This window comes from Phacochoerus africanus, chromosome 15 (genome assembly GCF_016906955.1).
Source record: "Phacochoerus africanus isolate WHEZ1 chromosome 15, ROS_Pafr_v1, whole genome shotgun sequence".
In the NCBI taxonomy this organism is placed as follows: Eukaryota; Metazoa; Chordata; class Mammalia; order Artiodactyla; family Suidae; genus Phacochoerus; species Phacochoerus africanus.
The window spans coordinates 133,822,087-133,847,797 of NC_062558.1; the positions used below are offsets into that span (position 1 = coordinate 133,822,087).

A 25,711-nucleotide genomic window follows, 5' to 3' on the forward strand; every position below is an offset into this window, starting at 1 on the left:
CTAGAGGAAAGAGCACCCAGTTGTTAGCTGGGAGCACACAGCCCCAGACCAACATCCACCAGGGCAGCCCTGACCACCTCCCGGGTGGTGCATGTGCCAGGGCCCCGCAGGACAAGATGAGCTGACCATCCTGCACCCTTCCCCTCGCCCTGCACACGACTGGCACTCCATAAATGCTTACCGGGTGGCCAGAAGCTGATCCCCGGTCCTGCTAGATGCCTACCTGGGGGGGGGACCTTAAACCAAAGAGTTGTCTAAACTCTGCATCTTGGTGTGTTTCTTTATCTCCCCGCCCCGCATCCCCTCTGGGGCCTCACACAGCACTTTTTTTGGGTCAGCCTCAGGGCTTCCCCACCCCCTCCCCGACCTTGACCATGACCCCAACCCCAAGTGTGCGTAAGAAGCTGCTGGATGAAGACGTCAGGCGCACGAGGCCCCTCCGCGCCCCCTGGCCACGTGGTGCGCGCACGCGCGCACACTCACCGAAGCGCTTCCGGGTCCACCAGTGCGGCTCTTTGATGGCGGAGAACTTCACTTCCGGGTGCAGCCGCAGGCGGTCGTAGAGGTCGGTGGTGCCGCACTTGGGCTGCCCGATGATGTAGAAGTGCGGCAGGCAGCGCAGGCGGAAGTGCTTGCCGTGCGCGTGGGACAGGTGGCCCCAGAAGGCCTTGCGCAGGGTGTCGAAGGTGGAGCGGAAGCGCTTGGAGTAGAGCGCGTAGGAGTTGGTCCGGTAGGGGTCGGTGGTGTTCCTCCCCGCGAACGCCTCGTACCAGCAGGGGCTCTTACAATTGGGCAGAAATTTACCGGGGATGACTGAGAACATCTGCAGCGGGAAAGATGCACAGCGAGGGGAAAACATGAGCATCAACACGCTCTCACCACAGCCGGAGCTGCCCCGAGACTTGTTACAGGGGCGCGTTTGAAGTATCATTGGATGGTGACGAAAGAAATACTAACGTCAAGCAAAACGCAGTAGACGGCCAATGACCGTGCTTTTCCTTAACCCACGAGTAAAAATAAAATTTGGAGAGAATGAAGATAAAGTGAAGACAAAACCCAGTCTACCATGAATTATCTTGCCCGCACACACCTATGCACACAGAGCAATCTAATTCAAACAGTTGGAACTTCTAAGTTGTGTATTTAAATGGCCATGAGAGACAAACATAGTGATTAGGACAGATGAGAAACAGGATGCCAGAGATCTAAAAAAGCAACTTTACAGCCAGAACCACATTCCTTTCTTTCTTCCTTTCTTCGTTGCTCGCTTGCTTTTTCTTTCTTTCTTTCTTTCTTTCTTTTTTTTTTTCTCGCCACACCTGCAGCATGCAGAAGTTCCCAGGCCAGGGATCGAACCCGAGCCACAGCTGTAACCAGAGCCACAGCAGTGACAACGCCAGATCCTTAAACTGCTGAGCCACCAGGGAACTCCCGGGACCACATTTCAAGCAAGAAGTCCCAGAAAGGAATTATGAGAAGGAGCACCCCTCAACATTTCCAGCTGCACCATTCAGTACTGAATTCCCTTGCTAGTGTTAACAGTGTAAACACAGCACTCCCAGTGAACTCGGATCCATACGGCTGTCAAATTACCATTGGTACACTTGAGACCTTTTTGATCATTTTCTTCCTGTGTTCCCAAAGGTGCTGAAAGGAAAGGGAGCATCCACTTTTTAAAATGGGTCAGTGGAGATAAGCAGCAAGCTACTCACGTGCAATTCCTGCTTCTTGAGATCTTCTCTGTCTGGGAGCTGCCTGGTCGTGAACTCAATCCTGGTGGTGATGCTGTTGATAATTAATTTAATGCTTGGATAGTCCTTCACATATGAAATATTATTGACAGAGGGTGGGTGATGAGGCTCTTTAGTATCACTCAGATTTTCGCCATCCGTCGAGCCGGGATTGCTGGGGAAGGCTCCGTAATGGAAAGGCGATGAGATCAGCTCTTGGTGGACCCCAGAAAGGATGTAAGAAGCCATCACCAATGTCATTATTATCAATCCAAAAACAAGGCTGCATCGCTTCCCCTTCTTGAAGCGTAGGAACCCACCCCAGCTCTCGTTCCCTTCGGCCCTCACTTCGAGAACAGCAAGCAAGTTCATCTGCTTTCCGTCCACTCGAAACACAATTTTGTTTTCTCCTTTGCACACGGGGCACTCCTGGCGACTGTGATGGGGGCCTCCTCGGCAGCCCACCTGCTGCGCGTGCGTGTCGTCAGGCGACAACTGTATGCAGCAGTTAATGCAGTGCCTCATGGTAATGCCCTTGAACTGCCGGCCCCCAGAGCCATGGACGAGCCCCGAGGAGTCGGAGGCCTGCACGTGGTGCTGGAACTTGAAGGACGTCTCCTGATCATGTAAGGCGGTCGAACGGCACAAGCAGCACAAATAAATATAAAAACGAGCACAGGCCGAAACACCAGAGAATGAGGAAGCACGTTCTTTGGTTTGACTCTGCGAGACACCATGAATGATCTCTAACTGTCATGTTCTGTAAAAGCCACAAGATCGGGAGCAAGTCTTCCTGTCCTTCAGGTCTTTCCCATGGCACAGAACGACGTGGAAGAGTTCTTGCTGGAGCGCATGCAAAGCCCCAAGGGATTAGGAGACGTCATGGCCTCAGTGGGGGATGGGTTGGCCTGCCATCCACGCGGAGCCCGTGAAGATTCCGTCTTTTACCTCCTGTGCTCCTTTGAAATGTTTCCTCTTCATGGGGAACAAAACCCTCAAGATGTCAGATTACCTAAGCAGCAAAAAGAGGATTTATTACATTATGCGGTGATAACGATAACCCTGGGATCATCTTCCAAGGAGAGAAGTTCACACGCTCCTTTTCCACGTCTAAGTTTCAGCCAAGCCGGTTGGGTCACAAGCAAGTTACAGAGAATCGTAGGTTAAAGGGAGAGGTTTCAGGTCTGGCTTTGGAGTTCAGTCTCTGCCACCAAATGTGGCCCCAATACCAGTACCACCAGCACCATGTCCAACCCCTCCTGGTTTGCACAACTCACAGACTCTCTAATGCCTCAGCCTTGACTCATCTAAGTGACTGGATCCCCCAATTCCAGAACTTGCAGTCACTCTCAGATTCTTGGAGTCAGTGACTAAGAATTTAAGGGATGAACTGGAAATGTCAGTACGTTTAAGTCAATGAAAAAAGCCAAGAAGGAGGATGGCCAGGATGGGAGCAGGCGGAGAAAATGTTTTTTTCTCTCCCAGTAGCACCACTAGTGTCTTCACCTAGAGCTAACATTTATGACCAGTTTAGGATGCAAAAGTTAATGAAAATTTAGAAACACTGAAATGATTCTCTCCTTCAGTGGACTGTATCATATAAAAAAATTGATTTTAAGTTATTAAGCAATTAAACCCAACATGCAGTATTCCCCTGAGTAAAGGAACGCTTCAGACCCTCAAACAATTTTACACATTCATCATCCTGGGGAAAACATGATTCTTAAAAATCCATTACTAGAAATCTGTGGTTGTAAAATGTATCGTTGCCCAAATGACACTCTTTATAGATGTAAAAAGAGCCAAAAAGGAGACCTACTTAGCTTCCAGCAATGCTAACCCAGCCAGCTGTGTGATAACCTCTCTGAGCTCTGCTTTCCTCATCAGTAAAATCAGGATAAAAGTAACTCTTTTAAGTGTGTAACAAGTGCTAAATTAATTAGTGCATGTGGAGAGTTTGCGTAACGCCTCTACTCCTTTGGCATCTCATAAGAGGTAGAGAGCATGAGTTATAATAGCATCATCAATGACTCTCACGATTATGTTTTTTTAAATCATCAGTGAATGCCAAGAACAGCTGAAGTAGAATCAAAGGTGGGAGCTCCCATCACATTATTTTTTCTTAGTGCCTGAGAATTACCCAAGGGTGGCAGGTTCACCCCAAGTCTGCACACCCCACCTCCAACAATCCTTACGGTCCCCGGAGAAGGAGGTATTACCTAACCCTGCATGGAGCCCCCTTGTATTGGGTTGAAGTACCAGAACTCACCAGCAGAAACAGTCCCTTCCCTTGAACCGAAAGGCCCAGGTTTTATCAAAACACAATGACCAAGCAATAGCCAAGCAGTTTCCTAAAACATCTTCCAGAAAAATATCCTGCATGGGGTTGATAGGTCTTCAAGTCCTTCGATTACCTGGAGAAAAGGTGAGAAGCCCAAATGACACAGACTTCTTTCTAGCAGGACTTCTCAGTGTGCATCCACAGGAGCAGAAGCGACTACACAACATTTCCAAAACATCATCAGCCATGGAGTTCTCACTCATATCCCCAGGAAGCAGTTTGAGGAATGCTAGTCAGTAGAGACTGAGATAGGGCCAGAGCAGTTCTAAGACACGCAGAGGGGTGGGGGCTGTGGGAGCAAACTCCCTAGAACCAGGCCAGCACCTCGGGCTCGCCACCCCCCCCATCCCCACCAGCAGCTGGGGGATGTGCCGGGAGCCTCAAGGCCCAACCCTCCGCCTCCTGCATGCTCACCCACCCCGGACTCATCCCTTGGTACAAGCAATCCTCCCAAACCAAGGAAACAAAAGGGCATGCTCCCTGCTTGAAAAAGCCCATCGCTCAGCCAAGAAAACGTCAAGGCCAAGGCCAAGCGGGGTTGACATGAGACTCCAACCAGGATCACAACAGGGAGCCAGCTCGCACTCTTCCGTCCCTCTGGCTGCAGAAGACCTAATTAGATTTTCCCCCAAACATGGTCTTTGAAGCTCCAAGGCAAGAATGTACAAAATCTGGACCCAACAGAATGGGCAAAACATTCTTCAACAAGAACAAAGGTTTCCTATTACAAGTAATAAATAAATAAACAGGAGTGGCGGGGGCGGGGGGGGGGGGGAAGACACCGACAGTCTCCACAGAGCAGCCCTGGGACACAGTCAGCTGGAGCATCTGTCCCCTGGGCAGGCCGCACCCTCCAGCCAGACCTCCGCCTCCACAGCTCCCTTCTTAAACACAAGACGGGGAGCAGAGGACTGGGGAGACAATTCTAGATGCCTTCAGAGCCTTAAAATAAACACTCGGGGAGTTCCCACTGTGGCGCAACAGATCAGCAGTGTCTCTGCTGTGCCAGGATGCAGGTTCAATCCCCAGGCTGGCACCGTGGGTTAATGATCCTGGTCACAACTGTGTCTGGAATCTGATCCCTGGCCTGGGAACTCCCATATGTGGAACCTGAGGCGGGGTTGTAGGAACTTCGGAATTTGCAGCCCATTAGGACAGAAGTGTGAGTAGCCGGGGAACCCAAGACCTGTGAGTGGCTCCTGAATGGGGTGCAGTCTCAGAGGACGAAGCTCTTAACCATGTGGTCTGCTAATTCCAGGGGTTACTACCAGAATTCACCTGAATTGTAGGACCCCCAGCTGGCATCCGGAGAGTCGGGGATTCTATTGGTGTGGGAACCACTACCCCTTGTGGGGGAAGGAGCTCTTTTTGAGAAAAAACATAAAACTCTCTTACATTTACAAGTTTTACCAGAACATATGGCCAGTCTGTCAAATACTTGATTAAAAATAATGATCCCGGAGTTCCCATCGTGGCTCAGTAGTTAACGAATCCGACTAGGAACCATGAGGTTGTGAGTTCGATCCCTGGCCTCGCAGTGGGTTAAGGATCTGGCGTTGCCGTGAGCTGTGGTGTGGGTCACAGACACAGCTCAGATCCCACGTTGCTGTGGCTGTGGTGTGGGCCGGCAGCTGCAGCTCCGATTGGACCCCTAGCCTGGGAACCTCCATGTGCCGCAGGTGCGGCCCTTAAAAGACAAAAAATAAATAAATAAATAAATAAATAAATAAATAAACAAATAAATAAATAAATAAATAATGGTCCCATGACCAAGTGAGTACATTGCCACGAGCCCTTTAAGTACAGGGCCTGGGACTTCAAAGCTGCCAGACCACCCCCTCTGACTGGGCGGCAGGGGTGCAGGAGTGACCATGGCAGGGAGGCCTTCTCCTCACCCAGAGCTTATATTCATTCGACCAGAAAGGGCAGCAGGGCGACAGACAATAAAAAAGCCACAAATGAGTAACATCCTCTTGGATGCCGACAGAAGCCAGGAGGAAAGACAAAGGGAGAAGACAATGAAATCGATAGAACAGGGGCTCTCAAGGCTGCACCCGGGCCAGATCACTCTCTGCGGTCGGGGCTGTTCCATGCCTGGAGGATGGTTAGCAGCATCCTTAGCCTCCACTCCCAGGCGAGAACTGCTTCCTTGGCGGAAGGGGAGGCAGAGTAGAGAGGATGGCCGGAGAAGACCTAATTTAGGAGGGGACATCTGGATGATGAGACGGAAGCCACGTGGGGCGCAGGGAAGCCAAGCCCCTGTGAAGAAGAGAAGTTAGAGATCAGAGCTCCCAGGGACCAGGAGGGCAGACCCTGGGCCACGGGGCAGGCGGAGGGTGAGGGTAGATGGGAGAATGGGGGAGAGGGGGACAGATTCGCCTGGAGGGCCGGGTCAGGGCTGGGGTTTGCTGCAGCGTAAAGAGGGGTGCACACTGTGTATTCTGTCCAAAGGATCATGACATATAACTATGAACCAACATAACTCGATGAAGAACAACCAAATTCAAGTGACAGGACGGAAAGAAAGACAGATGGCCGCTTTGTTCCTGGACTGGCCTTTTCCATGTGCCACAAATTACCCCACGAACAATCATTCAGAAACCTAACACTCTGGTTATTCTTGCTTAAGAAACAAGCAATGCGTGCCCGCTGCCTTAGCCTGTCTGGAATGTCCAACACTTTGGTGCCAGTGGACTCAGATTAGACAGGGCCCTTGGCGCGGGCTACATTTCAGTGAGAGTGCTCCCCAGCCTGGGCCCAGTGCTGTGCCCCGTGGATGCAGCTCTAGTAGTGGGGAACCTGGTACCGCAGTAAGGGATCAAATAACTGGTCCCCAAATAGAAAGTGTTCAATTCCAGCCCTGGCTAGCATGGCCCCTATTAACCTATGTACCCCAAGCATCATTAGCAAGCCATTTATAACAAAATTGTAATCGAGAGACCCAGATAGAGCACTTCAGATTAAGTAATTGAATGCCCCCTCAGTGTAAGATCGATAAAGGGCATCCAATTTCACCCCAGGAAAAACTTATTAAATTATTGTAGCTATAAGCTGATACAGCAGAAGAAAGATATACAAAACTTCAAAAGGAATCTGGGTGGATTTAAATAAATAGCTTCGTTTCAGTAGAACATTTACATCTGCCCCCTGGGAGTAGAGAAGGAAAAATAGCTAATTACATTATTTTACTTTAATGTTTCCAAGGAAAAAGAAATTGATGGGTCTTAATTAACCTTTACTAAAACACAAAACCTTCACTGATTAGTATGTCTAATGGCTGACATTTCTCTTCGGGCTATGCGTTTGGAAATACATTTTTTGACGAATATTAATCAACAAGTGGCAAAAGGAAGGTTTTTCACATTTAGCTCAAAAATAGCCTAGGTTTGTTGCTGAGACCCAGAAGAAAGCGAACCGGACTGGAGCGTCCTGTACAAACAACAGATGATGGGTTTCAGTCTCACACCTGCATCTCATGCTTTTGATCACATCACGGTCAGTAAACAGAGCAAAGCTACATTCCTCAATGAACCCTCATTGGCCCAGAGCACAGAGGGACAACTACAGCCAGTCGCCCTGGGCCAGGATGCCAGAGGCGTGCCTACTTGGTGACTTCAGACAAGCCACTCAAGTGACTTGCACCGTCTTTGATGGTAACAGGTCACATGCAGTGCTGGAGGGGAGTGATCTGGCCTTGACCCTGAGCAAATTGCCAAACCTCTCTCCTCCTTGGATGTGTCCTTGCTTTTTGGTTTGTTCGTTCGTTCGAGGTCCACTCCTGGGGCATATGGATGTTCCCAGGCTAGGGGTGGAATCGGACCTGTGGCCGCTGGCCTCCACCACAGCCACAGCAACGCCAGATCCCAGCTGTGTCTGCCACCTACACCACAGCTCACAGCAACACCGATCCTTAACCTACTGAGTGGGGGGCCAGGGATGGAACCTGCGTCTTCATAGATGCCAGTCGGGTTCGTTACCACAGAGCCACAACGGGAACCCCACTGTTTCCCTGGATGTAAACTGAGGGTAACGTTAGGGTCTATATCACAGCGTTGCTGGGAGAATCAAGTGAACCAATTCGTGTCAAGTGTGTAGAAGAGGGTCTGGCCCATAGTAAGGGCTAAGCAATGTTAGCTACTATTATGTACCCATAGTCCCGGCCCGCAGTAAGCACTTGGTAAGTAGCAGTTTATTATTATTCATGGCAGATTGCATTTTGGTTCCAATTTCTCATCCCCTCCTATATTCACACCCTTCACCACACAAATGACTTTGCAGGTCCTCCAAGCAAAGGAATGGAACGCATTTCTCTGCCCTTTGGCTTGAGTTTGGAAACTGCTTTGGCCAACGGCATGAGGCAGCAGTGACAGTGTGCCAGTGCCAAGCCCAGGCCTTATGGCAGGTCGCCTGCATTCACCTGTCCTCTATACCTTTATTATCGCTGTGGGGAGAACGTGGTGACTGGACCCTGAGGGGGCAGGAGACACAGGGACCAGAGCCACCTGGCGGAGCCCAACCCGGAGCAGCCGATACCCTGCTCAACCCCAATCAATCTCTATAGACACGTGAGAACTCATAAAGGGTTGGTGGTTTTAAGTCATTGAGTTTTGGGGGCTTTGGTTATGGGATAAAAGCTAACGGATATACTCTTCTACAGATTACAAACAAAAGATTTAACTGAGCTAAGCCAGAATAAGTATACATTTAAGAGCTCCAAAAAATAAGAGTTCCTGCTGCAGCCCAGCAGTAACAGACCCAACCAGTATCCATGAGGATGCAGGTTCAATCCCTGGCTTCGCTCAGTGGGTTAAAGATCCGACGTTGACGTGAGCTGTGGTATAGGTTGCAAATGTAGCTTGGATCTGACATTGCTGTGGCTGTGACAGAGGCTGGCAGCTGTGGCTCCGATTCTACCACTAGCCACAAGCAGTTATGCCAAAATAATGCTGGAATCCCAGATGGCAGCTGTTCCCAAATCAAGACAAACTTACCCAAATGTCCCATACCGGGTTATTCTCTGGCAAAGTTACATTTTTTATTCTCGGGCAGCTGTTACGTTTTAGCTATGGGACGACTCCCCCCACAATCCCCCCTCCCTGATAAAGAACCTTCCTCCTTGCCTATTTTTAGAGTCACTCTAATTTCTTCCTTGCTTCCTCTCCTTGAGCAAGCCCTTCCTACAGCCTGTTCTTGTGGTTTCCTTAACAGATGTCACCTCTCCTTACGACTAAGGCGACTCATCTGTGCTCGTCTGAAACGGGGATTCTCAAACTGTGACCTGCAGGCTCTTCCTGGCTCCCTCAAAGTGTGTGTCGTATGAAACACGGGTGGGGTTTTTGGTGTTTTGTTTTGTTTTTGTTTTTTCTTTCGCTTTTTAGGAAAGCATATGGAAGTTCCCAGGCGAGGGGTCGCATTGCCCCTTCTAGCCACTCCCCTGGAGCTACAAGTTTTTTAAAATTATTTTTAGAGCATATTTGACTGTATATTATCAAGTTCATCATCAACTCTGTATTTGTTAGGGATGACCCCTTCACATGCTTTACAGCATGGAAAATACATTCTAAACGATTGTTTCGTTACATAAAATACAGCCGTAAGAAACAGGCATTTTCTCTGAGATCACATCTCCAGATGTGTAGCCGGCTCCTCCTTCGCATCTGGCCCTGGAAAACCAAAGGATGTGCAACTTGGTAGAAAGTTGGGATGTAGCAAAAAAATGTTCTCTGAGCTGTCAAAATAAAGCCTCTTGGGCCTTGGAGCGAGGCGGAGCTGCATTTGAATCCGACACCAGTCTGTGCCAGGTTTACCATCTCAGGCAAGTCTTTACCATCTGTGACTATGTTCTCCTCATCTGTCAAATGGGAATGAAACTATCTTCTCTCAGCATGGGTATGACGAGGAAATGAGATCACACTTACAAAATGCTTTAACCCTGCATCTGGCACACAGCGAGCCTCCATAAATGACATGTATTCTCTGTATTACTATGGGAGAGGCCCTCAGGCCTTCAGTCCAGGCTACCTGCTTTCCATGTTTATGGAGCTCTAGGCATAGGTGTCCAATTTTCCTGCCTGCAACTAATCCAAAGGAATGAGCAAGAAGGGGCAGGTGGCAGCTGGAGGCAGACACACAGACAGGGGACAAACAGCCTAGTTTTATAGAAGAAATGGGATACAAAAAAGCAGGGACGGAATACCCTGGTGGCTCGATGGGTTAAGGATCTGGCATTGTCACTGCTGTGGCTCTGTTTACTGCTGTGGCACCGGCTAGATCCCTGGCCCAGGGATCACATGTGGTGGGCCAGCCAACAAACCAAAATGTAGGGCTGACTGAAATCATTTAGATGCCTTGATAACCAGGCTAGGGAGCCCGGGAGAGGCTGGGACCTGGGCAGGTGCATCCGGGGAAGTGATCATCCAGCCAGAATGATCATCCCCCCATCACTTGCTTCACTCTCACCAGAAAGGGTCAGCTTCTGAGAGACATGCCCATCCCGAAGGGCTAAAGATCTGGGATAAGTGAGCCACCTCTTTATAGACGGCGGGGGGTGGGGGACAGAAGAAGGAAACCCACCAGGGAAGCCCTGGGGACTGCTGCTGCATGCAAAGCCCCTCTCCCTACGCAAAGTCTGGAGCACCTCGAAGATGGTGGTGGGCAGGGGGGCCCAGGTCAGCCACTGAGCAGGCTCCAGCAGACCAGACCTGCAGGTGCTGCACATCCAGGCCTGCCGTTTACAGATGAGGAAACGGGGCCCAATGCGATGCCTCCCCAAGGACACACCGCTCATTCCAGAGACCCGGGGTCCTGATCCCAGGCTTCGCCTGCCCACCTGAACCTCTGCCCTGCTGCGCCGGCCTGGCCTTGGACAGTCCTGAAGTTCATCCCAGAGCATCCCTTCAGGAATCGCTCCCTCGAGAGCAGATTTGCTGTCTTACTCAGAGATACAGGACAGGGAGCCCCAGGGCGCAGTGGGGAGGTGACAGGGGAGGCAACACAGTGCTGCCTTGAGTCCCCGGGCACTAAGTCCTAAACCATCTCAACCCAGGCTCTTCATCACCCGGTCGCGTCTCCCCAGCTTCGAGGTATGAAGGGCAACAGGGACAGCACCAGGGGCAAGGTTGGCAGGGGCTGGCCTGGCGCCAAGCATGGGGCAAGGGGAGGAGAGGACGTTCAGAAGGAGGGCGGCTGGTCCACCCATCGGTTGACAAACACTGAAGCTAAGATGGCGAGAGGATGGGAAGGGTCCACACTCAGGATGGCGGGGCCGGAGCCCAGCCTCAACCCTCTGGTTCTTGGTCATCAAAGGGACAAGCCTGGACTCTGTGACTGAGCTGGTGGCTTCCACAGCCCTCTGAAACTTCAGAGCCACAAAGGTGGCACCTCTCCAACAAGGCCGTGAGCTACGGGGTGTGGTCCCTGAGCTGAGATTCCCCAGCGTGGTCCCCGACCAGACCTGACACTCACCTGGCTGGTAACCCCAGACAAGCCCTTGCATCTCTGAGCCTGAACCTTGTATGCAAACTATGGAGAAGGGACTAACTGCCCCTTTCAGCCCTAACACTCAGGCGGGTACGATTTGAAATGAACTCCTCCCCAATAAAAACCCACTGTCATCATCTATTATGTCTTGCAGGGTTGCTAAGAAGCCAGCAGTTTTGCAGCGAGCACTGAAAAGCTGGCCCAGCCTTTGCTTTAGGCTAGGCCAAGAAGCTAGACGAGGAACCCCCAAACCCATAGAGCGTTTGCCCTTATTAGCAGCCCACACCAGTCTGCACATGTCTATTAAGGACTGTGGTGTACAGGGCACTGTGTTGGCTGACGCTACAGCTAGGAAAAGTGCCCAGCCCAGGCCCATGGACCATCCCATCTAACTCCAGAACAAAGGCTCCAGAGGCTCCAGAAAAGCACCCACCTTCAGCATTATAGGTCCCACTTCAAGGACAGCCGCAGAGCCCACCCGCCCCTCTGCATCTGCAGAGCTGGGAGCACCAGCACTGGTTCCCAGGGCTGGAAACACACCCCACCAAGCAGGGCTGCCCTGCTGACCCTGGGATCTCTGATAGCTGAATGCAGGAGGGCAGATCTTTCTAGTACCCTCCAGGACAGCTCACTCTCCCAGCGGGTAACCTGCTCCAGCTTGCTGTCTAATGCCCAGATGCATGGACAAGACCCAGCCAGATGCCTCTCTCTGAAATGCACAGAAAGATCAGGGGCAGGTGGGCAAGACGCTGCCAGCGTGTTCACGCTGCACCATCACCCAGTGACTGCAACGTGCAGACATTCTAAGGGTCTCAGGGGCACAACCGACGCAGCTCTTTTTCTGAAACCAAATGGAGGGAAATACTATTTCTAAGCACTCATTTCATTATTTCCAGTGGTAATTCCAATGGGTGCTAGATGGAGGTCCTAGATTTTTCCACTCAAGCCTGTACATCTATGATGATGGTTCTTCCCATCAGAGACAACCTGAGACGAGCTTTCAGAGTTTGCTGTGAAACCCGCCCACCCACGTGGCTCTCGGCAAGAAGCAAGGCCAGTCCTGTGATGTAAAGCATGTGACGGAAGCAAAGTGCAATCTGTTGAAAGGCATTTGAAATTCGAAGTGAATGATCAGGAATTCCCGTTGTGGCTCAGTAGTAACGAACCCGACTACTATCCACGAAGATGCGGTTCCATCCCTGGCTGGCCCCGCTCAGTGGATTAAGGATCCTGACGTTGCCCTGAGCTGCAGTGTAGGTCGCAGACATGGCTCGGATCTGGCGTTGCTATATGGCTGTGGAGCAGGTTGGCAGCTGCTGTTCTGATTCAGCCCCTAGCCTGGGAACCTCCATATGCCGCAGGTGTTACCGTATAAAGCAGAAAAGAAAAAAAAAAAAAAGATCATTCTTTGTGCAGACTGGGATGTCTATTTCAAATCATGGGCCCAGTTCAGGGTGTTAAGTGACCCCAGAGATGGGGAAAAGAGAAGGCAAGAAACGTAGGTCCAGCACCTGCCATGTGCTAAGCCCCATGCCAGGTCCCTTCCTGATGGCAACCCTCCTGCGGTCAGCGCTGTGACCCTCAAGCTACATGCAGGAAACGGAGGCACAGCAGGGTGAAAATACATCTGGAGTCCCATGGCTAGCCAACTGCTGGTCTCTCTGGCTGCAAAACCTGTGGCTTCTCCCTGCATCCCATTGTCATGACTGACCCCAGCTCTGGGAGAAACCTGCTCAGAACATGCGGCTCAAGAAGAGCAAGGTCGGCCTTCCCCCAGCCCCACACTGTCTCCCAGGCAAAGAGGTGTGACTGGAGTTTGGTGATTGTGCCGCTGGACTATCAGCTCTGCAAGGTCAGAATCCAGAGATGCTCAACCCTGAAGTCCAATCAGTGTAGGAACTAGATTTGCCTACTTCCTGTATCAACCGTGCCTTAGAATAGGGAGGGCATTTACTGAATAGATTTAAAATTAATGAGTGAAGGAAGAAATCCAGAAAAGGGGTCTTACCATTTAGCGACAACAGCAAGAAAAGTGACATGAGCTAGCATTTAGTGAAGGCTTTCTGGTGTCCAGACACCATGCTGGGATTTATATGGATTAGTCTGTCTATACATGGTGAAAATCTACGAGGAAAAGACAATGCATACTCCCATTTTACAGGTGAATTTAATATTTAATGCTGCACCCCTCCTCCACTCTATGACTTAGAGTACAGGAGACAGAGTGGGTCTGGGCTCAAAAGGCCTGGGCAGAGCACCTGCCACCCCTCTTAACCAGCCATGTGACCGTAAGCAAACCTGGCATCACTTAGACCCTCATTCTCTTCTTCTCAAAGTATGACACACTGTCACATCATCCAGTGATCTCAGGACCCAGGTATGCGATCAATTCTTATTATTCTTGGTGCGTGCTTTCAAGGCTTCAAACTCCTGCAATGACAAACCTTAACTACCAGCAGGGGGAAAGTGACACATTTTTAGACTAGAGGTCATTTTAGCTTTTGTACAACTGGACTGCAAAGATGACAGGTGGATTCTAGTTGCCTCCCAACAATTTTCCTTAACACAAATAGGACAATGAACAAAGAAGTGACTCCGAGTATAATGCAAGAGACCACGTATCAGGACCAAAAGGAGCAGGGTGTCTGTCACCCCTCACATGCTTTGATGTGACTTCAGAAAGAGTGAAAAGGCCGCCGAGCAGCAGGAGATGCCCAAGCCAGACGTCAATCAGGACGGGCAGAGGAGAGAGGTCTTGCCTAGAAGCAGAGCACTCGTGTTCAAAACCAACTGCAAATAATGAGTTTGCAGATGTACACCGGCCCCCCTACAATGAATAAATTAGAGGGGGTACTATTGAACGGGGAGCAGCTGCGTACTCCCCACCAGATGGCCTTCCTGATCTGAATAGTTTTAAACATTGTTTTATTTCCAAAGATAAGCAAAATAAGAATCTGGTTAACCCCTGAATGAGAAGAACCGCCTGGAAACACTTCTTTGGAACGTATTTCCTTTGGATGGAAAGAGTGAGCGATCTGACAGAATTACAATGTCATCTGGGATTTCTCCAGAACATTCACCATCTGCCCACGAACAAGCCCAGCCCTTGCTAGATGTGACAAGGACCTGGACTCCAACACCGACCCTGGCTTGGGTGTGTAGACCCCCGGTCTGTGGGGAAGCGTGCCAACCCCCTAGTTGTATGAGGGAGCTGTGCCAGGAGCTGCAGAAAGCTCCAGGACAATTTGAAGCTTACATGTTCAAAATATTTAAACGTTTCAGGAGTTCCTTGATGGCCTAGTGGTTGAGGATTCAGAGTTGTCACCACTGTGGCTTGGGTTTGATACCTGGCTTGGGAATTTTTGCCTGCCACAGGCATGGCCAAATAAATGAAACATTGAAAACATTGTTTAAAATTAAGTTATATTCAGACACATCACTAAGGGATACAAAATCTGTACAGAGTTGCAGCTTCATGGCTGTCTGAAAGCTGTTTAGGGCCAGCCCAGGGCAACTCCAGTGAGAACTTATTATCTTCTGCCTGTGTGAGCCCCTAGAGACCAATTTGAGAAGCACTGATATGGGGTGGGATGCGGGGGAGGGGGGGAGAACTAACCGCAGCTGAACACCTGCTCCAAGGCAGGGACTCCCTGCCTCTCATCTACTTCCAGGCGATGCTAAAGGCAGATGTAATCGCTCCATTTTGTAGGTAAGAAAACTGAGGCTCTGGGCAGTGAAGCATCTTGTCCTAAATCACACAGCAAGTAGGTGGCAGAGCTGGATTTCAACACAAGCTGAAGCCCAAACTGCCCCTCCCTGCAGGGAGTGTGGGACCTGCAGGCACATTAAGTTTCCGATCACTTTGCTCCCAATTTTACTCACATAGAATATTACTTTTGTAACCCCAAAGTAAGAAAGGTGAACCCATAATAATAAATGTTGACTAAACAGGGGTGGCAAAGAGAAATGGACTGGACCAAGGCCCCCAGGGCATGAACTCCCATCTCTGAGCCTGTTTCCTCATCTATTGAAAAGGGGTGCCCTCTTGCCCCCCAGCTCAGATAGCCTGGGGGGATGGCCAATGAGGCCACAGGGTGGTACAAGACAAGGTGTCATGGCATGAAAGGGGTTTATCAAAGTGCTATGCGGGACGTTACAGCCAAGTTTCACCCCCTCACTTCACAAGTTATCTTTGAATTAACAGTATCTTCCCACCAGACATACTATAATGCTCTTCTGTTAAAAAAAAAAAAAAAATCCACTTTCTCTTTAACCAAGAACCACATGCCTGGGAGTGAGGCCAAGGGGGACATCTCCCTTGCCTCTCTGCCACGGCCATGGGCATTCCAGAGCCGACCACAGAATTCCCAGAGTGGGTGGGCATCCGTGTTTAGAAACACGCACAATCCGAAAGAGCACCAGGGGACAAGAAACAGAAAGGACAGTGGGACCCTGGAGGACAATATCTCGTGACTGACCACGTGCTGATGCCAAATGAGCCTCTGACTCCTTTGACGCAGGATCCCGATTCACACGGCTACACACACAAGGGAATGGGCACTGAAGGAGTAGCAGGTGGCAGGGACCAACAATGAAAGTCCACACCCCAGAAGTGTGTGAACACACACGCACACGCACACACAAAGACACACACACACATCTGTCTGTTGGCTCTGTGCCCTTGGGCAAATTGCTTTCCCATTTTCTGAGCCTCAGTTTGTTCATCTGTCAAATGGAGACAACGGCTCTACCTGAGAGCTCACGTGAGGATTAAAGGGGTGATCCATGCAAATGCCTCTTAGGGTGCCGCCAACTCCAAGCACTCCAGCAATAGCAGCCAAACCACTACCACTTCCCCCATTTCTCTTCCTTCTCCCTCTGCCATGTCTGCAAACAGGCTTCCGGCTCAGCAATATGGTCTCTTGCTTGGGCTACCCAGCCACGTCGGGATGCAAGGCAGGAAGAAGGAAAGCTGCAAAGGCTGCATGTCAGCAACATCTCAAAAAGACTGAAATGGGCCATTTCCCAAGGTGACATGGCAGCAAAAATGCTGGTCCCACTAGGGCACCCGGAGCCAAGAACTAGGTTTTCAGGGTTTAAATTTTTTTTTTTTTTTCCTCTTTATGGCCACACCCACGGCATATGGAGCTCCTGGGCCAGGGATTAAATCTGAGCCACAACTGCCACCTGTGCCACAGCTGTGGCAACACTGGACCCTTTAACCCAGAGCACCAGGCCCAGGATCAAACTCACGCCTCCACAGTGACCCAAGATGCTACAGTCAGATTCTCAACCTGCTGAGCCACAGCAGGATTTCCAGGAACTAGTTTTTAGATTGAAGAAGAGACCCTTGGAGTTCCCGGCATGGCTCAGTGGTTAACGAATCGGACTAGGAACCATGAGGTTTCGGGTTCGATCCCCGGCCTTGCTAAGTGGGTTAAGGATCTGGCGTTGCCATGAGCTGTGAGCTGTGGTGTAGGTCGCAGATGTGGCTTGGATCCCGCGTTGCTGTGGCTCTGGCGTAGGCCGGCAGCTGCAGCTCCGATTTGAGCCCTAGCCTCCATATGCCTTGGGAGCAGATCAAGAAATGGCAAAAAGACAAAAAAAAAAAAAACAGACTGAAGAAGAGACCCAGATAAGAAACTAGTTTTTTGGTTTTTGTTTTTTTTGTCTTTTGTCTTTTGTTGTTGTTGTTGTTGTTGTTGTTGTTGCTATTTCTTGGGCCGCTCCCGCGGCATATGGAGGTTCCCAGGCTAGGGGTTGAATCGGAGCTGTAGCCACCGGCCTACGCCAGAGCCACAGCAACGCGGGATCCAAGCCGCGTCTGCAACCTACACCACAGCTCACAGCAACGCCGGATCGTTAACCCACTGAGCAAGGGCAGGGACCGAACCCGCCACCTCATGGTTCCTAGTCGGATTCGTTAACCACTGCACCACGACGGGAACTCCAGAAACTAGTTTTTTAATGGTAGTTTTAGCCAATATTTGATAACTATAAATGGAGTACAACCTTAAAAAAAGTAAAGAGGAGTTTCCATTGTGGTGGAGTGGAAATGAATTGACTAGGAACCATGAGGTTTCGGATTTGATCCCCGGCCTCGTTCAGTGGGTTAAGGATCTAGAGTTGCCTCAAGCTCTGGTGTGGTTCAAAGACACGGCTCGGATCCTGCGTTGCTGTGGCTGTGGTGTAGGCGGACAGCAACAGCTCGGATTTGACCCCTAGCCTGGGAACCGCCACATGCCGAGAGTGCAGCCCTAAAAAGCAAAAAAAAAAAAAAAAGTACACAGTTAACAAAACCAAAATATATGCAGTCATATCAGTTAAACTAATGGCAACATAAAGCTCTTTAGGCGTCAACTGATAAATTATAAAAATAATTAATCAATTCGTTTCAAAGACAGTTTCAAATCCTTCTAACCTGCTTGACACTCTTAGAAGAGACCCAGTTTCCAACAACTCCTCTCAAGTCTGAAATCCAGATTCCCAACCTCTAAAATAAATAGGTCGAGTGAGTATTTATTTATAGGCACACGTCACCCGAGATGCTGAACACAGATACGTCCCGTCTATCGAAAGGAGTTCGCTTCTCCATTAAGCAGAGATGTGCTGAAGGAGTTTGGCGGCAAGTGATTTCTTTCAGATAATTCCTCCAAGCTTTGATACTTGAAGCTGGAGAGGTGGACATTCAATCAACACTGTAACAAAGGTGTGTTCTCTGAGAACAGCTCCGTTTCTCTGGGGCCCGAGAAGATGCTGCAGAGCCCTCCACGCCCCCCTCGCTGATGCAAAGGAGCTTGCAGAGTGGGAAGAGGAAAGGAAGCTGGGCAGCAAGAGCCGCTCTAGGAACTCCGTTCTACCCGAACGAGTAAACACGAAACCTCTTGGAATTAACCACAGGGCGGAACCTCTTCCATAAAGATCTGGAAAACCTTCAGGCCTCTTTAGGAAGGTCAGGACTTATCTGGAGAGGGAAGACTTCTTCCTGGCCTAAAAAACAGTCTCAAATTTTTTTAAACTCAGACTTAAAAAAAATCTTTGTAGCTGACTTTCTATCAAGAACTGCTCTAGTCAGTTGAGAAAAATAAATCCATCAAATCCCTTCTACTTTTTTTTTTTTGCTTTTCAAGGCTGCACCCGTGCCATATGGAGGTTCCCAGGCTAGGGTTCTGATCGGAGCTGTGGCCACCGGCCTATGCCAGAGCCACAGCAATGTGGGGTCCGAGCGGCATCTGCAACCTATACCACAGTTCATGGCAATGCCGGATCCTTGACCCACTGAGTGAGGCCAGGGATGGAACCTACAACCTCATGGTTCTTAGTCAGATTCATTTCCACTGTGCCACGATGGGGAACTCACTTTTTATTTTTCTTTGTAAGGCCCCATCTGCAGCATATGGAAATTCCCAGGCTGGGGGTTGAATGGGAGCTGCAGTGGCAGGCCTGCACCATAGCCAGGGCAACACCAGTTCCAAGCCATACCTGTGACTTATGCCACAACTTGGGGCAACACTGGATCCTTGACTCAAAGAGCAAAGGCAGGGATCCAACCTGCATCCTCGGAGAGACGCCATCAGGCTCTCAATCTGCTGAGCCACAACGGGAACTCCCTCCTTCTACTTCTCCTGGTGTGTGCTTGCTGGACCGGCATCGGCCTTGACCACTGGACTCGAAGCCCCATGAAGGCAAGAATGCCTCTTCTGTTCACTTCTACAATCATTTCCTAAAGAAAGACAGTCAGAAAGGCAGGCAGGAAGCAGGCAACACATTCATAAGCACAGCGCAGTCTAAACAGAGAATTCCCAATAGATTGGGGGGAGGGGGGATATTTAAAATAGGATTTTCAACTCTGCAGGTTTTCAAATTCTGCCTCTCTAAGATTAGTCCTTATGGCACTGAAAACCCATTTCCTGGCATCTCTCGGGCCTGCAGCTGGCACTGGCTTCCACAGAGGGGCTGTTTGGTGGGCTGGCCCAGGGCTTGCCAGCCCCAGATTCCTGACACCCACAGAGAGGAATGGTCCCCGCCTGCCCCCAGTTCTGCTGGGGCAGAAGCCACGGCCCCAGAGGGCCTGGCACTGGATCTCACCCCTGCCAAGCTCAAAAGTGCCTCCCTGCCTTTCAAAATTAGCTTCCATACTTAAGAAAACACCAAAATGATACGTCTTAGTAAATTATATGATCCTTATCTGTGGCCAGAGGTTTTGTTTTCTTTCCATTTTGTTTTGTTTTTACCCATTTTCAGCTCTTACAAGCCCTTCAGGCAAATTTCTGAATGCACTCAGTCTACAGTTTCCCAGCATACGCCACAAAACCCCAGGACTGAGTGTAGGATGAAAGAAAAAAAACAAAAAAACACCCTCCTCTTTTGGGATCATTTTCATTCCTTTCCTGTAAAGGAAATTTGGAAATGTTTCAAAAACATCAAGTATTCAGAGTTGACTAAGGACCCAAATTACCTTTCTCTTTCTCTTTTCTTTCTCGTTTTCTTTCTTTTTCTCTTCTTTTTTTGTTCCCTCAGCTAACTTTCCCCTCTTCTATACTTAAAAGAGATCAAATACCAACTACTCATGCAATGAAATGAGTTCCTCCATGTAATTAATTTGAAGGATTTACTGGGGTTTATGGGTGGAAAAAAACCAGACATTTAGGTTAGAATAATTGTCCATGGCATGACAGAGTGCTGGGGCTGGAAGAGTTTAAGTGTCAACCAGTCCTGTTCCAGCAGGTTGGGGGTGGGGGGTGAGGCGGGGATGGGGGGATGGATGCTTCTGTGGGTTCTTTAGCTAATTCTAGCTGGGTCTGTCACTGCTGCCGCCCATGTGCAGCCCTCACCGCCCCCTCCTCCTCTGAAATTGGCTGAAAGAGACAAGTTTACGTTGTCACAAAGCAATCTGGGCTGACCTTTATTTTTCTGAATGTACACACACTGGGATTATTTTAGTTTTCGAATGACAAAAGAATTGACGACACTGCTGGACCATCTTTGGCTAACTCAGTTTTTCTGAGGTTTTCACACCCTTCTTGCAGTTGTAAAACCTTGAGCAGAAATGAATGAACAAATCCCGCAGATGCTTTTCCCAACGAAAGGCCAACAGCATTCGCTTTACAATGGGAAGGGGGCATTTCAATCTGGGGGGGAAGAGGGGGTGCCCTACCTGGACTGCCAATCGCCCCCCCACTCCCAGAGGGTGGGTCAACACGGCACCAGCTCCTTCTCAGGGCTGCCTCTCCTGGGTCCCTCCTGTTCCCCTCACAGCTTTCTGAGACCAGGCAGGGCCCTTTGGCAACAGCAGGATTGTATGAACACATGCAATCCAGGGAGGGAGGGGTCCCTGTGCTCCGCTCGCCCCACCACTCTCGCTGGGACTGACACCCCCCCGCCTCCAAGCGTATTTGCAGCTGGAGCAGAGAAGCTGTTTGCATAATGCAGAATAACTGGCTGGGCTTCTCAGGGCATCTCCGGGCCTGCAGACTCTGGTCCCTAGTGATGTGAAAACAGCACCCCACATGTCACATTCCGCCCTTATTCTGGGGATGTGATAATGTGCCAAGACTCCTGCAGGCAGCACACTTGAGGTCTCTTTAAAATTCTCTTTGGGGATCTTAAAGGAGAAATTAGGAAAAAATTTCAAAGGTAGCATGAAGCTGTTAGATGTTTATCTTCTTTGACTATTTTTTTCCGGCTGGTAATTTCCATCTGCATCATTCAGTGAAACCACTGGCATCTTCACACCTGTCCAGACCCATCTGTCCAGTCATCAGTGCTCAGCCTGGAAGAGGGTGAAGAAAAGGGCAAACGCCCATCCTGCCCCCTAAGACCCGCCATCCCGTTAGGCACAGAAGCCACCAGAACAGAACCGCAGCCCCAAACCCAGGCACCCGAGAGGCCATCTTTTTAAAGTCCGCATTTCCCCCGTAAGGAAAAGTCAGTGGATCTGCCCCAAATCCAGGGTGACTTTCAAGGCGGACCAACAGGACGTTTAGAGGAGGGGAGGTGTTGGTGGACAATTAAGCTTCTGACTAGAAGCCTAAGCCATCAAGTACGCGGTGCAAAAAGTTCCAAGTCCAAGGTAACATTTCCCCAGGTAGAGCTGGGTTTTCAAATTTCATTAAAGGTTGTATCTAAACACGTAAAATGAAAATGATGTATTGAGGCAATTATCCAGATACTTAATGTCAAAACTCCCGGAACCTTTGCCTCAATTAGTGAAATAACCGAAGCAAAAAATGAGCAGATGGCCAATTCCTGGAACAGCTGCTTCTAGTTCTCAACTCCTCCAGGGTCGGAGGCAGGGCCATGGGGTCGGTGCCAACGGCTCCCCACTGGTGAGCAGTTCCTGGGGTGCAGGGCGGTGGCTACAAGCCCAGGGGGCATGCAGGTGGCTGGAGTCCTCGTGCTGACTCCACAGCCTGACCCCAAGCCTGCTTCGGTTCCCCATCTGCAAAAAGGGGGTGATGATGAGAACATGGAGTCGGACAGAACTGCAGGAAGGCCGGAGATGACCCAGGGAAAGTGCCGAGCGGGAAGCCTGGGAGCCTGGGAGCGCCTGACTAGCTGGCTGCTACTCTTATGATGTTTGCCAATTTACCATCACCACTGCTATTATTCCTATTAGGATTAGTACGTTATGTCATATTGTTATTACTATTATTCCTCCTCGTAGAGTCTGTGTTTAGCGAACATGTCGGGTGTGTCTCTGGTCTGGTCTGCGTCACACCACTCTGTGTTTCATTCTGGCCGCTTCTAGAAAGCCAGCTCCCTGAAATGCATCAGAAACGAATGACTTCGCCGTCTGTTGCAACGACGGATCCCTCATATTCTAATCCAGAAAAAGAAGATCAAAGCCCACATATTTTCATGTCTTCTAAGCCTGTTTAAAAAGAATCACTATGCTCTTATTAAAAAATTCTGCTTTCCTATCACCTGCCTTGATAGCTCTACTCTTTACAAAAAAAAAAAAAAAAAGAAGAAAATCAGAAAGACAGAGGAAACAGTTATTCATTTAAAAAGACCATATCTTGTGAATAACCGCAAAGTATTCCATTTCAATAAAAAACATAAATGCAAATGATAAAAACAGGATCATTTTCTTTTTTTTCTTTTTTTTCTTTTTTTTTTTTTTAGGGCTGCACCTGCAGCACATGAAAGTTCCCAGACTAGGGGTTGTCTCAGAGCGACAGCTGCCGGCCTACACCACAGCCACAGCAACGCCAGATCCTTAACCCACTGAGCAAAGCCAGAAATTTAACCCATATCCTTACAGACACTATGTCTTAACCTATTGAGCCACAAAGGGAACTCCAGGATCATTTTTATTTTAAATGCTAGGACTGAGGCTATTAGGGGGCCCAAACCCACAAAGATGGCAGAGCAAGGAGATAGTGCAAGCTAGGAAGAAAAGTATCTGAACAGCTCTGAGCAATTTCCTCCCTGGGCTAAGCCGCAGGCAGATGTGAGCGGACACGAGCAGTCAGGGTGCGGACTCTGCTTCTCAGAGGTGAGAAGACACCCAGCGTCCCACCACAGACATCCAGCTGGCATCGTGCCCCCTGGTCCCTTGGAGGCAGTGAGTCTTAACTTCCAGCTCCACGGGGCAAAGACGCAAACTCCTTGCACTAACATCTGACCTGCTCTCCACTATGGGGAGAATCGGGCTCAGCTGAATCCTGCACGTTTAGCTGGAGCAGAATCAGGGCCACGCAGGCCATAAAGACCATCAGGAAACTCGAGTCTTGTGAAGTTCAAGGGCATCCCTGCCGTTGCCAGGTGCCATCTGTGGTGTGGAGGGCATGACACTGCAGGAGTTATGAGGGCTGGGCCTCGGGGGTTGGGCGGGGGGCTCAGGGTCGGGGAGCCCAGAGTCTCTGGCCAGTTGAAGGGTGCCCCCACCCCAAGAGAGGATGGAAGGAGAAACCCACATGAGCGGAGGGCAGGGCCTGTGGTCTGGGGAAGGCGGACAAGGGCGGGGGAGTCGGGTATTTCCCCAGAGACCAAGAGGCCCTCGGGACTCCCGGGTTCATGGCTTCAGGCTGGAGAACCTTGAGTCACTGACGTTGAAGGGCGAGACAGAGCGGACGCCCCGTCTGGTGTAAGACTTGTGTCCCACCACCTGGCGAGGGAAGCCTGAGCGCAGGCCGTCAGCTGGTCCCGCCCAACCGGACCCCACCCTCCCCTCCCAGGGGAACAGATCTCGCTCTCCCTGGCTCAGCTTTGACAGTCCCTGTTCCCCGGGCCCCACCAACCAGATCTGCACATTAGGTCCCTTTAACTTCGAGATAAGATTACCGTGAAGATGGCACCCCGAGAATCGAAGTTCCCGCCGCACTCCCGTCAGCCATTCGCCTCTGGCCACAGGGCCCCACTGGTTTCCTGGGACGACCTGAAAATACCGATGTCACCCAGGGTGCTGTCAGAGCAAGTGACAGAGGACGGCGAAGGGAAGGCCTGGCAGAGAGAAGAGCCATGTCCCGACAGAGGGGCTTCCCTCTTCACGGCGTGGCAGGTACAGTGTCATCCAAGAGACAGTTTTTAGAAGAAAAGAAAACCCTGCACTTAGTCATAGACTAGGAGTTCCTCTTGGTAAGAACCCAACTAATATCCATAAGGATGCAGGTTCGATCCCTGGCCTCGCTCAGTGGGTCCAGGATCTGGCACTGCCATGAGCCACAGTGTAGGTCACAGATGCAGCTCGGATCTGGTGTTGCTGTGTCTGTGGTGCAGGCCGGCAGCTGCAGCTCCAATTCGACCCCTGGCCAATGTGGCCCAAATAAGAGAAATAAAAAAATAAAATAAAAAGTTGCAGACCAAAGCACAGGACAGAAGCAAAGTTTCTAGCCATCCCCACGTCCAGCGCCCATCCACCGAGGCCTGATTCCAGGGAGGCCAATCCCCTGACCCCCAGGGGTCATATTTGACCCTCAGACTAAGACAGCACCCTCCAAACTAGCCTATTCAACAGAGATCATTAAACCCCTACCGTGTGCCAGGCCCCCGTGTAGCACCAGGAACAGAGAAGTGAGCTGAAGAAGGCTGTGCCCAGAGGAGCCCGTGGGCCAGGGGTAGAAGCATCCAGAACCCTACAAAGAAGATAAACGTTTGACAGGCCGAGGGCTGTGGGTGAACATGAGCTGCTGACAGACCAACATGCTCGTCTGCATGTCGCTGCCCGCCACACCTCCCTCTGGGGACTCCCACTGTCCCCCGAGAAATGGCGGGGCCAAGGCAGGAAGCAAAAATGAAACCCGATTCACTTTCTGGACATTTCTGTAGCTTAGAGTTTGGAGGGGCTCCCATTCCACTGGAGTAGAGACTTGGATGAAATTTAATTTAAAAGTCAAGGTGGAGTTTTCACCTTGACCGAAGGCTGGTCAGCGCCCACCCATGCCTGACTGCAGGGCAGATGGGTGTTCGCTTCTGTGCTGGTACTTTCTTCTGAACAAGGAGCATCAGAGCAGATGCCTCTTTCTTTCGTCCTTTCTTTCTTTCTTTGATTTTTGCTTTTTAGGGTCTCACTTGTGGTATTTGGAAGTTCCCGGGCCAGGGGTCGAATCGGAGCTGCAGGTGCCGGCCTACGCCAGCCACATCTGTGGCCTACATCGCCTCTCACGGCAACGCCAGATCCTTAACCCACTGCAGATGCTTGTTTTAAAGGCAGCAGCAGAGAGAAATGGCAGGGAGGACAGAGCCCCTGGACAGCTCCTCCTCTCACTGGACAAGGCACCCTGGAGGCCAGGGGTGTCATCAGCCTGAAACCCCGTGCCCAGGTGAGCAGAATGGTGGGGGGACACTAGGAGCACTGCTCACCAACTCCAATTCCCTGGCCCTCAGGCTCAGATTCCAGCAAGGAAAGGAAAGATCCCAGAGCAGCGGCGCCCAACAGAAAGGGAATGTGAGCCACATGGCCAAGTGTAAATATGCCAGAGGAAGTTCATTTTCACATGTTTCATTCCACATTATCATTTCAACATGTATGCGGTATGTCATTAATTATAGAGTCACATTATTTTTCTCATACTAAGTCTTCAAAATCCAGTGTGTATTTTACATGTATAATACATCTCAATTTGGACGCCGAATGTTCATCAGAAGTACCTGATTTGTATTTAGACTCCCTAAAATTCACAATTGAAAATGTAGAGGGAGTTCCCCGGTGGCTCAG

General features: G+C 50.2%; 1 protein-coding gene across 12 annotated transcripts in view; it reads right to left on the reverse strand.

Moving 5' to 3' along the window:
- CHST15 (carbohydrate sulfotransferase 15) overlaps positions 1 to 25,711 on the reverse strand; it is an 84,178-nt gene that overhangs the window by 34,277 nt on the left and 24,190 nt on the right. For 8 of the 12 annotated variants that reach the window (XM_047762621.1, XM_047762611.1, XM_047762618.1 and 5 more), the window contains exons 2-3: positions 1,713 to 2,742; positions 484 to 823 (exon numbers count right to left, since the gene is read on the reverse strand). In XM_047762621.1, coding sequence (XP_047618577.1) covers positions 484 to 823; positions 1,713 to 2,255 — 883 coding nt within the window. In that variant the 5' untranslated portion in view covers positions 2,256 to 2,742. Of the gene's footprint in view, positions 1 to 483; positions 824 to 1,712; positions 2,743 to 3,999; positions 4,114 to 4,144; positions 4,397 to 24,529; positions 24,630 to 25,711 lie in introns of those variants that run through there. The other 4 variants (XM_047762615.1, XM_047762622.1, XM_047762610.1 and 1 more) reach the window with 4 other exon arrangements.